This window comes from Pongo abelii, chromosome 12 (assembly GCF_028885655.2).
Source record: "Pongo abelii isolate AG06213 chromosome 12, NHGRI_mPonAbe1-v2.0_pri, whole genome shotgun sequence".
Taxonomy (NCBI): Eukaryota; Metazoa; Chordata; class Mammalia; order Primates; family Hominidae; genus Pongo; species Pongo abelii.
In genome coordinates this window covers 108549011-108567316 of record NC_071997.2, presented here as the reverse complement: position 1 = coordinate 108567316, position 18306 = coordinate 108549011, and the positions used below count along the sequence as shown (strand labels likewise).

At 35.9% G+C, this 18306-nt stretch overlaps 1 protein-coding gene across 12 annotated transcripts in view; it reads right to left on the bottom strand.

Annotated features, from left to right (window-relative positions):
* The window catches only part of ITSN2 (intersectin 2), a 158389-nt gene that overhangs the window by 29042 nt on the left and 111041 nt on the right, over positions 1–18306 (bottom strand). For 9 of the 12 annotated variants that reach the window (XM_054548300.2, XM_054548302.1, XM_024242350.3 and 6 more), the window contains 4 exons: positions 16880–16925; positions 16669–16790; positions 14825–14921; positions 14171–14362 (listed from right to left, as the gene is read on the bottom strand). In XM_054548300.2, coding sequence (XP_054404275.1) covers positions 14171–14362; positions 14825–14921; positions 16669–16790; positions 16880–16925 — 457 coding nt within the window. Of the gene's footprint in view, positions 1–6967; positions 10241–14170; positions 14363–14824; positions 14922–16668; positions 16791–16879; positions 16926–18306 lie in introns of those variants that run through there. The other 3 variants (XM_063713756.1, XM_024242352.2, XM_024242353.2) reach the window with 1 other exon arrangement.

Genomic DNA, 18306 nt, shown 5'->3' with positions numbered 1-18306 from the left:
GAAGTTTTATCAGGACACTAGAAAATTACAAGATATTTTATTTTGTAAAAGAATAGCTTTTCATCCACTTGGCAAATATTTATTGAGTACTGGGTAGCATGCTTCCACCACAAAGCCAAAGATATTTGTTTTTACTTTTGGAAATTTAAATAATTACTGGACAAATTTCTAAATTCATGTCTTTTTGAGGCCTGTCAAGTTCTACTCCATTAGGAGCTATGTTGCTCATGTAAGCACAAAAAGGAAAGAAGTTGAAATCATATTCTAATGTTGCAGACCATCAGAAAGCAAACTATTTGGCTATCAGAAAATAGTCATATTCTAGAATTTCCAAAAGCAACTATATTGACAAGTGCAACCAGATAAAGACAAATTTTATTGGTTTTATTTTTACTTTTGAATCTACTATAAAAGGTCATAAGCCTAAGACAGCAACAACCTCCTAATGATAGACAAAAGGGCAGACCTGGCCCCATGGAGCAGTTAGTTCAGGCTAAAATCTCCATTACCTTCTAACCTGCTAGACTTGTACCATGACTCAATTGAGGGAGTTAATGTGAGATGCAGGATATAGACTATTATAAAGAGATATCATGAAACAGTAGTTTCATCATGTTAGAACTTTCAATTCTAACAATAAAAATAACTGTACCAATATGTTTGATGGTTTGCAACCCCTGATCAATCCTCCGAATAACTGATAACAACTCTGACCCCTGCTCTATAAGTAAATAGATAATCTGAAGCTTAGTGGTGAAGAGACTTACCAGATAAATTAGAACTACTACATACCTAAATCTAGGTAACTTGATTCAAGTCTTATACTTTCCAATGGCAAGCCATTTAAGATGATGCTTACATTGCAATCACTGGAGATTCCATGTATAAACCTACCAGGTCCTATGCTTGGTGAACTGAATTCTAAAGGCAAAAAAGGTTTAGGATAAATATTCTGAATGCCAATTAGCCCAAAGCAATGAAAAAGCAAACAAGGCCCTTACTCTCTTTTTTATGTCTAAGTGACATAATTATTCCCTTACACACCCTTCTACTCTGTCACACACACAATTAGGACCTTGTATCTAATAGCCAGTTCCAAATAGACTGTTCCATGCACTGTAGCACTTTGTATCAGTACACCGTACTACAGTTCTGTCCTTGGGCAATACGGGTTTCATATGCACATATATATTTTTTCTTAGTATTACTGAACAGCTTATTACGCCATTAATCTCCCCCAATGGTATGTTCATATAACTCATGTTTTCCACTTGTTTATGACTACATACATAATTGGAGACTTTGCCCCAAATTGCTGAATTTAGGACACACAAATCTATAGCACTGGCTGACTCTGACTTCAGGTGGCTAATGGATGACCACCGGTGACACAGGGATCCCAGTGGCAGGTTCTTCGGTACCTTGGAATGTAACTTGACCAGCTTGGATTCATTTAAAGCAGTTAATTTTCTTTACCCTCCATCTTGCAATTAACTGATGACTTCTGCTTTTGTGGTTGGGATAAGAGCAGCTCCCCGTTAATGGAAAGAAGCATGTGGGGGTGGCTAAGAGAATGAGTTCTGGAGTCAGATCTGGACTTGAGTTCCAACTCTACTACTTACTCAGACAACCCAATGATTAGTTCATGACTTGGTACACAGCAAATATTTACTAAATGTTAGCTGTTATTTCTAGTATCTATTATGTGTCAGACATTAAACTTGTGCTTTACAAACCCCTTAAGCCTCATGTGCAATGTGGGTATTATTATTCTCACTTATACAGACCAGGCTAAGGCTCGGAGGGGTGAGCTGGCTGAGACAGGAATCAAAGCAATCCTCCCACTATACTTCCCACTACACTCATTTATCATTCTCTTTAAAAGAGTAAGTGATTTTTGCCTTTTGACAAGCATTAAAACGTCTCTCTTAAGAATGTCCTTCATAATTTGTTGTTCTTTAAAGCAAAGTTTAAAAAGTGATTCTAAAACTGATTCTAAAAGTTTATATGGAGAGGCAAAAGACCCAGAATAGCCAACACAAAATTAAAGGAGAAGAATAAAACTGAAGAACTGACACTACCTGACCTCAAGACTTACTAGAAAGCTGCAGTAATCAAGCCAGTGTGATAGTGGCAAAAGAATACACAAATAGATCAATGAAACAGAATAGAGCCCAGAAATAGACCCATATAAATAGAGTCAACTGACCTTTGACAAAGGAGCAAAGGCAATACAATGGGGCAAAGACACTCTTTTCAACAAATAATGCTGGAACAACTGGCCATCCAAATGCCAAAAAAAAAAAAAAAAAAAAAAATTGTCTTTAAAATGAAATATAGACACAGGTCTCTACTCTTTGCAAAAATCAACTCAAAATGCATCACAAACCTAAATCTGAAACACAAAACTATAAAGCTCCCAGAAAATAATGTAAGCGAAAATCTAGATAACCTTGGGTTTAGTGATGACTCTTTAGATATGATACCAAAGACACAATCCATGAAAGAAAGAGTTGATAAGCTGGACTTCATTAAATGTAAAAACTTTCGTTCTGCAAAAGATGTGGTCAAGAGAATGAGAAGACAAGGCACAGACTGAAAAAAAATTTGCAAAAGACGTATCTGATAAAGAACTATTATTCAAAATATGGAAAGAGCTCTTTTAAGAGTTCGACAATAAGAAAACAAATTAACAAATGGGCCAAAGACCTTAACAGATGCCTCATGGAAAAAGATATGCAGATGGCAAATAAGCATATAAAAAGATGCTTTGCATCATATGTCGTTGGGAAAATGCAAATTAAAACAAAAATGAGATACCACTACACACCTGTTAGAATGGCCAGAATCCATAACACTGACACCACCAAATGCTGGCAAGGATGTGGAACAACAGGAACTTTCATTCATTGCCGGTGGGAATGCAAAATGGTACAGCCACTTTGGAAGACAGTTTGCCATTTACAAACTAAACATACTCTTGAACCATATGATCCAGCAGCAATCACACACCTTGATATTGATTCAAAGGAAATGAAAACTTATGTCCAAACAAAAGCCTGCACACAGATATTTATAACAGCTTCATTCAGAATTGCCAAAACTTGGAAGGAATCACAGTATCTTTCAGTGAGTGGATAACTGTGGTACACCCAGACAATGGAATATTATTTAGCACTAAAATGAAAGGATCAAGCCATGAAAAGATATGGAGGAAACTTACATGCCTATTACTAAGTGAAAGAAGCCAATCTGAAAAGGCTATGTACTGTATGATTCCAATCATATGATATTCTGGGAAGGGCAAAACTATGGAGACAGTAAAAAGATCAGTGGTTGCCAGGGGATGGGAGGGAGGGAGAGCTGAACGGGTAGAGCACAGAGGATTTTTAGGGTAGTGAAAATACTCTGTATGATACTGTGACGGTAGCTATATGTCATTACCTGTTTGTACAATCCCACAGAATGCACAGCACCAAGACTGAACCCTAATGTAAACTACAGACTTTGATAATGACATGATGTAGGTGCATCAATTGTAACAAATGTACTACTCTGGTGGGGGTGTTGTTAATGGGGGAGGCTATGCCTGTGTCGGGGCAAGGGACATATGGGATATCTCTGTGCCTTCCTCTCAATTTTGCTGTGAACCTAAAACTACTCTAAAAAATAAAGTCTTTTAAAAAAGTTATTATAAAGACAAATAATTTTAAAACGGGCAAAGGATCTGAATAGACATATCTCCAAAGAAGGTATACAAATGGCCAACAAGCACATGAAAAGATGCCCAATATCATTAGTCATCAGGGAAATGCAAATAAAAACCACAATAAGATGTCACTTTATGTCCACTGGATGGCTATAATAAAAGTCAGATAATAACAAGTGCCGGTGAGGATGTGGAGTAACAGAAAGCCCTGTACACTGCTGGTGGAAATAGAAAATGGTGCAGCCAGTGAGGCAGGTCCTCAACAAATTAAACATAGATTTCCATTTGACCTGGGAATTCTACTCCTAGATATATATCCAAAAGAAACATGGACATATGTTCACACAAAAACTTGTACACAAATGTTCACAGCAGTATTACTCACAATAGCCAAATGGCTGAAACAACCCAAATGTCCACTAACTAATGAATGGATAAACAAAACGTGGCATATCCACACAATGGGATATTAATTTGGCCATAAAAAGGAATGACGTACAGCCACATGCTACTACATGGATGAACCTTGAAAACATTATGCTAAGTGAAATAAGCCAATCACAAAATGCTACACATTTTATGATTCCATACATATGAAATGTTCAGAATAGACAAACATGGAAACAAAAGATTAGTGCCTGCTTAGGGCTAGAGGCTGGAGGGGGCTTAGGGAAATGGGGGTGATAGCTAAATTGTACAGAGATTCATTCTGAGGTGATAAAAATGTTTTATAAGTGACTGTGGAAATGGTTGGACAACTTTGTTAATATACTAAAAACCACCAATTGCATGGCAAGTGAATTGTATCTCAATGAAGCTGTTACCAAAAAAAGTGATTACATTCAGCTTTATCCTTCTGGATACTATTATTGTCATAGAGTCTTGTCCTTGTTTATTATGTTCATTCTTTGACTCCTTGACTCTTCTCTGTGTGTCCTTTTTACATAAAGAAAAGCCTGTGCAATCTCTGATTTTTCCTGTTTTTTTTTTCCTTTTTTTTTTTTTTTGACATAACGGTCTCATTCTGTCACTCAGGCTGGAGTGCAGTGGTGTTAGCTCACTGCAGCCTCGATCTCCCAGGCTCAATAGAACTGCCTGCCTCAGCCTCCTGAGTAGCTAGGACTACAGGCGTGCAGCAGCACCACTCCCAGCTAGCTAGCTAGCTAGCAATCTATCTATCTATCTATTTTGTTTGTAGAGACAGGTTTCACCATGTTGCTCAGGTGGGCCTCAAACTCCTAGGCTCAGGTAATCACCCACTTTGGCCTCTCAAAAGTGCTGGGATTACAGGCATGAGCCACCATCCTGTTTTCGTTTCACTGGTATGAGTAACGGTTGTACTGCCGAAGTTCATTATTAGGGGATGGTGGCAGTATCAGCACACTAGTGTAGAGGCTAACAGCGTGGACTTGGGAGCCAGACCATGGGCCACCTCTACCACTTACTAGCTGTGGAACCTTGGACAAATTATCTAATCTGTTTTAATTTCTGTATCTCAAAAAAGAAAACAATGAAGAGGTAATACATTCAAGGACCTTAGAAAAGTATCTAGACTAAGAAGTCCTCAAAAAAGAGCACTTTTCCTCTTTTCTTTTTACTGGTGCGAGAGATGGTTGCAGAGCCAGAATTTCATTATTTTTTAAAAATCGTGAAAATAGCACAATAATCTCTTTCTCATATAACTTCTCTGTTTCCCATCTTTATGAGTTCCTTTCACTATCCAACCCTTAACTGCTGATCTTCTAGGAGGTCTGATCTTCTTCCCAAGTAATCTCATCTACTTTCATTGGTTCAACAACTACCGATATGTATGTCATTCCACCAGGTGGTGTACATCTGATGTTGTCTATCTTGATTTTATCTGACCACCTGCTCGACAATTCTATGTGGACATCCCATAGGTGTTCCAAACTCCTCTTCTTCCCCCAACTCTAATTCTTCAATGCAGTTGGTGGCACCATTATCCCATCCTGTCCCTCAAGACACAAATCTGGAAATAACTGACTTTTCCACCTACACTCATATTCCATCTATCTCCAATTCCCGCCAATTTTCCCTCAGAACTCTGTTTCATCATTTTTTGCTCCACCTTGGGTGCATATCAGAATCATATGGGAGGCTTTGAAAGATCCCCATGATCAGGCCGAACTTCAATCCATTTAAATTAGGACGCCAGCAACTATAGATTTTTTGTTTCCCAAGTGATTCCAACATACAGCTGAGCTAGAGAATTTCTGACTTAGCCCTTGGCCTGCCTCTCAAGCCTCAACTTTCATAGTTCCTGGCTCTGTATTTCCATTCTGACAATACTGAAATGCTTATAATTACACTTCCCCACCATGCCATTTCTTGTCTTTATCATACACTCCACCATCCTACCCACCAAATCTGGCTTATTGCTACTTATCTTATGGACCTGGCAGTTGCTTCCTCCAGCAAGTCTCTCGTTCACCAATCTATGGCTGAATTTGGTATTCCTTCTCTGTAGTCTTTAAGTGCCTGGTAAATATCTATCACTGTGCTGAATATGCTGTTTTATAATTATCTGCATATGGGCCTAATCCCCTCAAAGAACTATGTACCACCTAAGACGACGGCCACTTGACACTCAGTTTTGTATCCCCAGCACCTGCTTAGCCTTATGTAAACACTTAATTTATGTTAGTTGAATAACTTTCCAGAGATGAGGAAAGGCTTTTTGGAAAGAGGTTGTTTGTGCTAGATGTTGACGGATGGACTGGATTTAGATCCATATCTTTCTTTCCACCCAAAGGCTTATACAACCACCACCATGATTAACTTTAACACTGCTTAACTTTGATACCTCCAAGCATTCACTGCTGTTTCTTTTACATAAACTCTTATTTTGTACTAAAAGTCTTACTCTACATTTGCAATGAGTATTAATTTGTAAGTTCCATCCAATCATTTTAGAAAAAAGTTGCAGTGAAACTTACAAAAACACAATAGTCTATTGCCCTAGATTATGTTTTCCTTACTTTTGTGAGCAACAACGTATTAAAATCAAACTTTATTTCACTTTTGAGATACATATGATTATCTCCGATCAAATTATCTTCATCTTGACCACTTATACATTTCTTTTGCCCCCTATGATATAAAACAATTTGCTGGCCTGTTCTCATGAGACTACATTAAGGAAAAAGAGACATTCCAAAGACATTTAATCATGACTAAATAAAAACAATTAAAAGTAAGTTTTAAAGAATGTTTCAAAAGAAATACACAATACAACTATTATAGTTTGTGTTCTTTTAATAAACACACTTGCATAGTTATATTACAATTTTGTAAAAATAAAAACAGATTATCTCATGCCAAGCGTGCCCAGCATTTGCACAATCTCAATACCTTTAATACTATAATTTTCAAGACACATAAAATAAAATTTTAAGGCAAAAACAGCACTTTGCAACAATTTAATAATTTATTACATTACAGTAGCATCACAGCAGCATTCAATAATGCCACTTTAGGCAAAAGTCTTTCAGTATTTCCATTATAGATTCTGTTTACAAGAATTCATAAATTGGTAAAAGTCATTCTAAGAAAACTTGGCAAATAAAGCTTTGGACTGGAATTGGCATTTCTTTCTCTACTTTTCCTTCCCCCAGTTTCTTTCTTTTAAACTACAGTATTTATATTTTAAAATGTTTTATTTCAAAACATTTAAACATGTTACATTTTTAATAGTTATATTATTTTAAAATGACTAAGATAAAGTTTTAGAGAAACTATATTATGGATAGGGCTGATTTACATTCTCAAATTTTCTAAAAATCAGCTTTGGTTTTAGAACTGATTTTTTCCATTTCTGGAAAACCTAAAAGGTTTAATCAAATAATTTAAAAGTGATTATCATATATTGCAATCTTTAAACAGGTATTTTGATTCTTTACCTCCTACAGAAATTCAAATTTATTCAGTTGAACTCACATTTTAAAATTCTATGTTTCTGATGAACTCTAACCTTCTAATGTTGCCTTCTAAGCAAATTGAAAGCTGATCTATACTGAATGAAGAAGAGAACAAATACTTGGCTGAATGAGGTATTGCAAAAGACTGCATGCACTTTTAAGAAAGACTTAAGTTATTATGTCATATGATTTCCATTCTTTTTAGCTTTTTCTTAAATATATGACAAAATACCTACACAAAAGAGTGGTATTTCAGTTAATATAGTAAATTTATTTTGCAGACTGACATTCAGCTTAAATATGCCAGTATATGATTTAATCCATAGGTACCTGATGAACATATTATTTTCAGATTGGTTACAGATGCTAAACGCTGTCTGAAGGTCATTCCTAGTAATTTATATTTATCATAAGTGTAAAAGTGAAGTGATTTGAACTATAAAAATACCTTTGAAATAATTCATCAATGTATTAGATAAACTCAGTTTCAGAATTATAAAGAAAAAATGTTACACCAAATAATGTGGCTAATTAACAGTGGTGTGATTTCCAACCCGAGGGTTTAAAAATGGATTTAAAGTAACTGTCTTTGAACTCAAAAGAATGCAAAAGCAGCAAGTTCAGAAAATAAAAGGCAAGAACAGGTAATTAATATAATTTGGGAGAGTCAGTTGAATTCACAAGGACCCAGTCTTTGCACTCTTTCAGTGAATGCAGGCAAATCTGTTATTCCATCTGTAAAATGAAATTATTGCTTTCCTATTAATGTTGTATTTATAAAAGTATCATGAGGATGCCAAATGCTAAAAATAGAGGTGGTCTAGTAACTAGAAATTGCCACCCTAGGGAGCACACATACTGATCTCCCTACATCCTAATAATGTGATGTATTTTGGAACACAGACATTAGAACTTTATGAAGTTTTAACTGTTGATTCCTTCCCAAGCATCATAAAGTTATGATTTAGGCAATGTATGACTGAAATAATTCATTCATAACATATAGGCACATTAACATAAATATTGCACAAAATACGCCTCTAACTGAAACTGAGAGGTATAAAAACATATTTCACTCTTTGTAAATAACTTTGTGAGGAAATATGACTCTGTGATTGTATATACACTTTTCCTGATACTTTGACATTCACAAACAGTAGATTGCACTGCAGTTTGTAAACATTTTAAGTTGCATAAACTTCTCCTTGATTTTCAAATATAGTATAATACTGTCTACTGAAACTCCTTTTTGTATCAACTAAGTACTCTCACATATATTAGTTTATAATAATGTTTGTTATTATTTTTTAAAGTGTTTTCCATTCCAGGAAAAGAAGTAAATTCTTATGTCAAAGTAGCCAATATGGTTGAAGAACAGGTATTAGTCAGAGAAGTCTGGATGGTAAAATCAATCTTCGAGCCTCAAAGAAGCTCCATGAACACAGAGGAATGCCAGGTGTTACACAGCTTTCCTTCACTCTAATTCATTCTTGACTAGAGCCTGCATGTCTGTTTCGGGGACATTTAAACTCTTAAAGGATTTCTTATGATCTTTACTAAATACATTAAGAAGAATGTCAACCAGTGCCCTTTTGTATACTGGGACATGTAGTCACCTGATTAAAACAGGTAACAATGAACTCTGACTTTAAAATGGATTATAGATATAAATGCTCTAAGCTAGGAAAGGTTTTTCACATCTCACAGTCAACGATGGGAGCCTTTCATTCCTCAAAAATAATCCCTTTTTAGGTCATCGAAAAAGAATACACACGCTGCAGCACATGATGCAGTATCTTCATTAGCCCAGAGCACATAAAGATCCTAAGGGAACTACCATAGGACAGTGCTCATTCTTGGGACTGGAACAAATGAAACACTGCACATACCTGCCAAAGCAGGCCACTTTCCTCTTCTCTGAGATTTAAAAAGCTCCCCCAAAATGTTGTTATTCCCATCCCAAATACACAGAAAACAGGGCATGGCTGTTTCCAGTTCTTGGCCTTTAAACAAATCTAAATGTTAGTACTCATAGTGGCATATTACAAAGTAATAAACAGTGCACACTTGAGGGCAAACCACATATTGAGCTAATTAAGAGCTCACTGTGATTAGGATTAGATCAAACATAATAGCAGAACATAAGCAAATTTTATCTGAATTCTGTAAATGAATACACATGTTGCAATAACATTAAAAAAGCATGGCAGCCTATTCCAAACCAGTAAGAATAGTTTGTGCAAATAGTGGGTCTTTGTGTGTTTGAACTCCCACCACATAAGGGCAAACTCAATATGCATGCTAATGACCTACAATTATCAAATTAAAAAAGAAGAAAAATGCTAAAGATGCCAGAGTGAACAGCAGGGAAAGCCACACAAAGACCCACTATCCTTTAACTTTTTACAAATAAATTTAAACTGTAAGTTAGAAACACAAAAAAATAATCACAAGTGGCTCTAACATTCAAACGAAGTAAACGAATTGTGTAGGAGATATTTGATCAGGGCTGCCTGCCCTGCCTCCACGCTAGAGTGAAACTTGGATAGTGGGTCTCTGGGGTGCTTTCACAACTGGAAGACAACATTGGGTCCTAAAAAAAGAAAATGAGGAATAAAATGAACATAATGCAAATTAGGTGGGTGAGATAAAATTTGACTAGTAACAACATGCAACATCAACTAAACAAATTTGAACTGTTAAAATTCTCTATCTTAAAAAAAGTTCTAATTATGTAACAAAATGAAAAATAATACTTATAAGGGCCAAAGAAACACAAATGGTAATCTATAATTTAACTAGCTTTCCTTGACTATTACAAGAACTACAAACAGATGATTCATCTATAAAAAGCTGGGTAGGTACAACAAGGATCTCATATCTATTCCTGACTTTAAGGATTAAGCATTTTCTGAACCATATCCTATTAAAATTATAGGTTTATATAAACAATGTGAGTGAACTTCATAGCTACCAACACAATTAACATTACCCTTCATCTTCTTTGAAAAAGCAATTATGATTCTTCAATTTCTGATAAATAATTACTTCAAGTAAACAAAATCGGTACTCCTCACTTTCCTAGATAATTTAAACAGTTGTTTTATAGAAACAATAAACCATCTCAGAGGAATCTCTTTGGAAATTATCCTTAGAATTACAGAATTGAGAGCCCTTTTATTCCAGGATGGATGACAAGCCTTTAGCCATTCATTTAGGCAAAACAATAAAGTATTCAGTTTTTAGATCTGATTAAACTAAAAAAACCCCACATACACCCACTAGAAACAAGGTAATAGGTAAGTTACTGGTAATAACTTTATAACAAAGAGAAATTTGAAACTACTCTTATTTTATAAAATAACCTCTTGAACATTTTGTTTTCCCAGCTGTCAGTATGTAAAATGACCAAGAAAATGATGAGTTCCTCCTTACATCCCCAACATTTGCCCTTCCAGCAAACCGTTAGTACTTATCCTTCATGTACCAGCTCAAATATCTTCTGTTATATCTTTCACAACATGCCTTCTTTCTCCACAAAGACTTAGGGGGTCTTTTTCCAAAACACATTTGTATAAATATTCATTACAGCAATTGTTATATTTATCTGAATGTTGTTCCCCACTAACCTCTAAAGCTACTTCAGAGAATAGATTGTCTTTCCTTGTTTGTATTCCCAGTACTCCTAGTCAGTACAGAGTAGACACTCAAGTAATACTAAATGATGAATTTCTTAAATGAACAGTGGGAAGAATGTTAACATAAAATCCAAAACCCCGAGTAAAACCTGAAGCACATAGGAGCTATAAAATCATTGCGTAGGTCAATAATGACCGAAAGACAATTATTCTTTTTCTTATTTCAATCTTTCAACATTTCCTTGTTTGTTTTGAGACAGGGTCTCACTCTGTTACCCAGGCTGGAGTACAGTGGCATGACCATGGCTCACTGCAGCCTCCCACCTCAGCCTTCCAGGCTGCTGGGACTATAGGGATGTGCCACTACACTCAGCTAATTTTAAAAAATTTTTCCGTAGAGATGAGGTCTCCCTATATTGACAATCAAACAATCTTCCTGCCTCGGCCTCCCAAAGTGTTGGGATTATAGGTGTGCGCCACTGTGCCCAGCCCTGCTATTTCCATGTTTTATTTCAGGGAGGGCTTGTATTACAATTGGTTGTCTTCTAGAGGCACGCTGTCTAATACAGGAGCCACAGGCCACAAGTGGCTATTTAGCTTAAAATTAAAGTTAAATTAAACTAAAAATTGAGTTTCTCAGTCATATTAGCCACACTCCAAACAATCAAAAGTGACTAGTGGCCGCTGTATTGGAGAGTGGAGATATAGACTGTTTTCTGTATTGCATAAAATTCTACTGGCTAGTGCTGTTTAGATTGGGTATCTCTCTCAACTACAGGCAGACTAAGGCTCTGCCAGTTCTACCTATACTAAAATAGCAGATGAAGCATTCTCTGGGCAAAAGTAATTTCCATGACAAATGTGTCCTTGAATAATAACTAACAGATGATATCAATCTATTTTCTGTATCATTAGTGTATTAAACATTTACTGACAACCAGAAACTATGCTGCTTCTTTTTGGAATAAAAAATGGTCACTTAATTAACTCTCTGGGAAAGTTACTTTTCTAGGAGACTGTTACTGCCTTGAAGTAGATTTCTCTAGAGTAATTTTTAAATTATCTGCAGAGGGGAAACTGAAAGGACCTTCATAAACTAGGTGGGGGAAAGGTATAAAACCTGGGGCCATGGTCCTGTCCTTCCTTTCAAACAGCTTTTATCTGTTCTTTATATTCCCTATTCTATGAGGCTTAACTGGAAAAAGTGTTTCAAACCACAACAACATATTTGGAAAACCATCACTTTAGATCATAGATGCTATAAAAGCCAAATGTACTGACACACTGGCATGCCTTCAGGGATCACTAGCCAAAGATCTTCCAAACCCAGTAGGTCTGAAAAGTATTTTCCATTCTCAACACCAAGAAAGATGCCACAGCTAATTAGATAAACTGGTTTCTAATTAATCATTGTGAACTGCCAAACCATCAGCAGAGCTTAAAAATGATCATTTATTAGGCAACCCAAGTTACAATTTTCTTTATCACTTCTGAAACCCTGCAATATTTTTGGGAATATTCAAATCACAAAAAACTGGATTCCTCCCATCTCCAAGTTGGGAAACTTAGTTGCTTTATGTAAAGGGAAGGTTTCTCCCAGGGTCAGAACTATCTTTATAAGCTCTAAAGTGAAAATAATGCACAAAATTATAGATACGGTATAAATTCATAATCCTTATACTGAATCATAAGTGTATCTGAGTTTTGTTTGGGTTACCATTTATATATTCTCAGCAACTGAATTTAAATGAAAGGCTAAGTATTTTAAATTTCATAAGACATATATCATGAGATATTTTAAAAATAAAACTAAAAATCAAAAGAGTGGGAAAAAGTGATAATCATTTCATAAAGGTAAAAAGTTATTTCCAAGTACTATTTATTCCCTAATTTATTACTAACGCTATATTTACTGTCAACCAAAAGAACGACTAGGTAAATACAGAGAGATAATTTTATATAGTACCAAACTTCACATTTCGAGATCTGGACCCTTGTTCTGAAAATAATGAAATAGACCTTGATTGATACATCCCTTGTGGAAAAAGGTGACTATCTAAAGAATCACCTGACAAGAATTTTGCAAGTCATAAATATTTAATTTTTAATTTTCTTCCAACATGGATGATATGTAAACAGCGAGAAATAAATGAGAAGGTTAGAAATGTAATGGCTTCTGTACACTAAAAGAGTAATTTTGAATAGGTGAATAGGGTAATTGCTAGCTACTTTTTTTTTTTTTTTCTCTTGAGACAGGGTTTCACCTTGTTGCCCAGGCTGGAGTGCAGTGTGTGTGATCATGACTTACTGCAGCCTTAACCTCCCGGGTTCAAGAGATCCTCCCACCTCAGCCTCCCAAGTAGCTGAGACTACAAGCACGTGCCACCACACTCAGCTAATTTTGGTTATTTTTTGTCGAGATGGGGTTTTGCCATGTTGCCCAGGCTAGTCTCCAACTCCTGGGCTTAAGGGATCTTTCGCGCCTTGGCCTCCCAAAGTGCTGGGATTATGGGTGTGGGCCATTGTGCCTAGCCACTACCTACTTTTTATTAAACCAAAAAAGAACATGGGACACTGAAAAAGAGGATGATAGTAAAAAGAAGGTGCAGTATAGATGGCAGTCATACCAAAGAACTTGTAGGAAAAATTATATACTCTTTCAGATTAAGTCTAACACGAAGGTCTGGAGCTAGCAAGTATTTAAAATAAAGCTGTATAACTTCTGACCTTGTAAAAAGTTTCCTTTTGTTTCTTCTCACTTTAAACACTAATCTACATTTGCTGTGAGTGCTGAGTTTAAGATCTAATCCAGAAAAGGAATAAATGCAGTGCTGTATATTAAAGTTTCACACTAGGTAAGAGATAAATAATTTAATATTACTCACACTGTTGACTTGGATCTGAGTCTGTCGTCATCTTAACGTAGTTTGAAGGAAAGAGACCAGCCACCCCGTTGATCTCTCCTTGCCACCAATCAGGATCATCTTTGTTCATAACATTAATGAGTTGTCCCTTGGAGAAACTGAGCTCATCTTCATTATTTGCTGCATAGTCATACATAGCAATCACCTGACACACTATCACAAGAATAACAAAATAACACATTAAACAAATTAATTATTCCTGCAAGGGTCAATCATTTGAAATCTCCCTAGAATTTAAATTATTTTAATATTAAATATTAAAATTAGGCTAAAATTTCCCTTGAACTGCTCTTTCTCACCCTCCTTCCCCTATTCCTGGTCTTACAAAAACTGCAGTTAACAATCCAAGTGAAGTACTTCACTTTAAGTATGATGGTGTAACAATTTCACATTGAAAGATTTCAAAGAGTTGAAGTGGTTCAAGTATCAGTGAATAAGCTGGCTGTTCCTACACCGAACTTTTCAGAAAGGAAATTCTCAGTGGCATGTTACTTTTAAGCAGACATAAGGAAAGAACACATTTTTAATGTTTTCCAAAGAGTGAGCTAATCTAAGAAGTTGCTGAGTTTTAACAAACTCCTCTAAAATGAAATACAAATTAACCCACTTCCATACCAGGATGAAAGGCAGGTGTGGCTCTTTCACTACTTGGACCCAAAAGTTTAACATGACTGGCAGGAAACCATCCTTTCTGTCGCTTTTTTCCTCTGGCCTATAAAATTAGCAAAAGAAATACACAACTGAAAGATGAGATTAAAAACAATCATTGAGACATAACTTAAAAATTAGAAAAACCATAAATGTGTAGTAAATAATTTAATTTTGCCTAAAGAGAGGTCTGGTCTTTGCCCTCAGCTCCTGGGAAGTAATCTCTAAATCCTTGGACTATCCTGACTGGTCAGAGTGTCTTAGTTTACCTGTGGGTGCTGGGTCATGCCCAATCTAACAATGTGATATATGGTGGGTGCTTTGGGTCATGCAGTATCAGCTCTACCTTGGTAGGGGATGGAGACTGAGTTCAGAAAAACAGGCAATCAACTGTATCTATGTGAGGAACCCCAGTCAAAACTCTGGACACCAAGGCTTTGCTGACTGGCAATACTCTGTGTGTATTGTCACACATCATTGCCAGGAGGAGTTAATACTGTTCATGACTCTGCCAGGAGAGGACAACTGGAAGCTCTTGGTTTTGGAACTCTACTGCACTCTGCCCCATGTGTCTCTTCCCTTGGCTGACTTTAATCTGTATCCTTTCATTGCAATAAACTGCAACATGAGTGTAATAGCTGTACTGAGTTCTGTAAAGTCCTTCTAGTGACTTACAGAACTTGAGAGTAGTCTTGAAGACCCCCAAACTTGGACTTGGTTTCAAATATGAGCATGATCTTGGGGTCCTCAAATTCAGCATTAGCCTTTCAAGTCAACATTAAACAACTGGAAGACACTAAAACATGCATCTCAAACTGCTGCTGAAAACAGCATCTGAAGAAGTCTATGTGGAGGTCTTTCAGGCTCAGAGTTCTCGGAATATTTCATAAAAATATTTATATTCTAAAAAGACATTTCTAGAGTTCTCCTAGCCCTTAAAATGGTGCAGCCGACTACAAATACTTCTTGGAGCTTTGTTAATCATTAATCAGGAGGTCAGAAGTAAAATTTGTAAAGAGTCATGTTTCCCACTTATTTCGGTCCATCTTCAAAGTAAATCAGAAGGTGGAATTTCAGGGGGTTATTCAAGAAGGTATTAAATTTGAACCCCCATTTTTCTTTAGGAATCCTAAGACTCCTGATTTGCAAGAATGAAGCTGTGTTTATCCTCCACATTACAATTATGTATCACTCATATAAAAATATAGCTATTATATCTCTTGTCATCTTTTAATCCCTAAAATGCTTTTTAGTTTTAACTAGTAAGGAAATAATAGAAGTGAGAGAAGAACCCTTTTCCTGTATCAAAACATATGCAATAACTATCTATTAACGTTTTAGGGGAAAAAAACAGGTTCATCTATGTCTGTATTGTCTTTAATTGCACTGCTGTTTCAAAAACCTAAGACCACTAGCAGACAGCCCAATTAGTAGTATTTTCTCAGCACACTGCCTAGATTATGTCTTTCTCCTGGAGGCTATACTGCAAGCCTGGGACTATCCCAGGGAAAGATGATGCTGTGCTTTTCTTTAAGAACATGATCTGTGAATTATAAAGGAATGCATTATTGGAAAACAATTATGTCTCTGGAAAAAATTATTCCTTAAATTGTTACTTATAACATCAACTCAACTGTGCTAAAAATGTACACACAAGAGACTAAAGGAAATATAATGCAGTAAAATATTGATATTGATTACCTCTAAGTGGAATGATTATGGGTGATCTAAAAATTTTTATTAATTTTATTTTTATGGAGCATGCAGTACTTTTATAATAAAATTTATAGATGCTATTTAAAGAATATTACCTGTAACTCTCCTTGCCACCACCCACTTGTATTTTTCTTTAGAATTAATATTAACTGTCCTGGTGCAAGGCTAAGTTGTTCAGAACCAGAAGCAACATATGCTGAAGTTACCTGAGCAATCTCTGAAAAGAAGACAAACAAGAAACTATGAATTCAAGATTGCGACAGAGCAAACACTTTAGTAATTTTTTAAGATCACTACTATACGTACCAGGTTTTTTATTTGATGCTCCAGACTTGCTAGCACTCCCAAAACTCTACAAGGAAAAGATACCGTGTTGTTTTATTATTTCCAACAATCCAGATGTAAAAGTATAAAGGTTAATGGGAATTAGAGATTTCAAATTCCCAGGATTCTTTTCTCTTTAAATGAAGATGAAAATGACAATGAACCTCATGCAGTATTAACAAATAAGTGAAAAATCCAACACTTATGAGGAGATCTGGTCTGCTAATGTAATACATTATATACAAGTGGCTGATGTTGTCAACCACTGACTCAACAGGAAGAGCTCGTTTTCTGAAACTTAAATATTAAACATGACCCTCCAGGCCAAATGCACTCCATTCATCAATGGCGTTAGCACCAATGCCCACTATGCACAACATATGTGTCCTGGATATGTCAAGGTATATGTTATTTTGCTCCTGCTTTCTCTAAGGGATCCTGACTTATCTATGGATCTTGATGAATAGGAGACAATGTTTTTATTTTTATTTATTTTACCATGCTCCCCCCAAACTGACTGAATCTGACCTAAGAACAAAAAAATCCCTATCCTGTGTAGCAACTATTACTTCTGTTTCACTTTGAAGGATAAACTAGACTAACCACATTTCCTCTTTATAGGAATTTGAACAACAAAAGGGATGGGATTAAAAAGAATTTTGTTCTGTTAATGAACACAGCTGCAGTACAAGTACTAAGCAGAGTGGATGGTAGTTAAAAGCTAACATTTTCTAAGTACTGTGTAACAGACACTGCTCTAAGAGGTTCCATATATTCTGCTATTTAATTTTCACAATAACCCTATTAAGTAATTATGATTATCCCCATTTTACAGAGAAGGAAACTGAGGCACAGAAAGGTACAGTAACTTGTCCAAGGTCACCGAGCCTCTAAGAGTCAACCCAGGTAGTCTGATTCTACTACACCAATGGCTCTCAGCATGTGGTTTGTAGAACCTGGAAATAGTCCTTGAGCCTCTTTCAGGGGTCTGTGGGATAAAAACTATTTTCATAAAAATACTAAGACATTATTTGTCTTCTTCATTGTGTTGACATTTACAATGGTGGGTAAAATCATTGGTGCTTTAGTGTGAATTATGGCAGTGGCACCGAATGACACTGAAGTATAGTAGTTCTTCACTGCCATGCACTCACAGTAAAACAAAGCCAGTTTCACTTAACAATGTCTTTAATGAAGCAGCAAAAATTTTATTAAATCTTAATCTTCAAGTCCATACCTTTTAAAAATTCTGTGTGACTAAACAGAAGTGTGCCTAAAACATTTGTGCTGCATACTAAAGTATGATGGTTGTCTTAAGGAAAGCATTTGTGTGACTAAATTGTGCACTCGACTAGGTTTTTCATGGAACAACATTTTTACTTCAAAGAACCGACAGAAAAACTATTTAG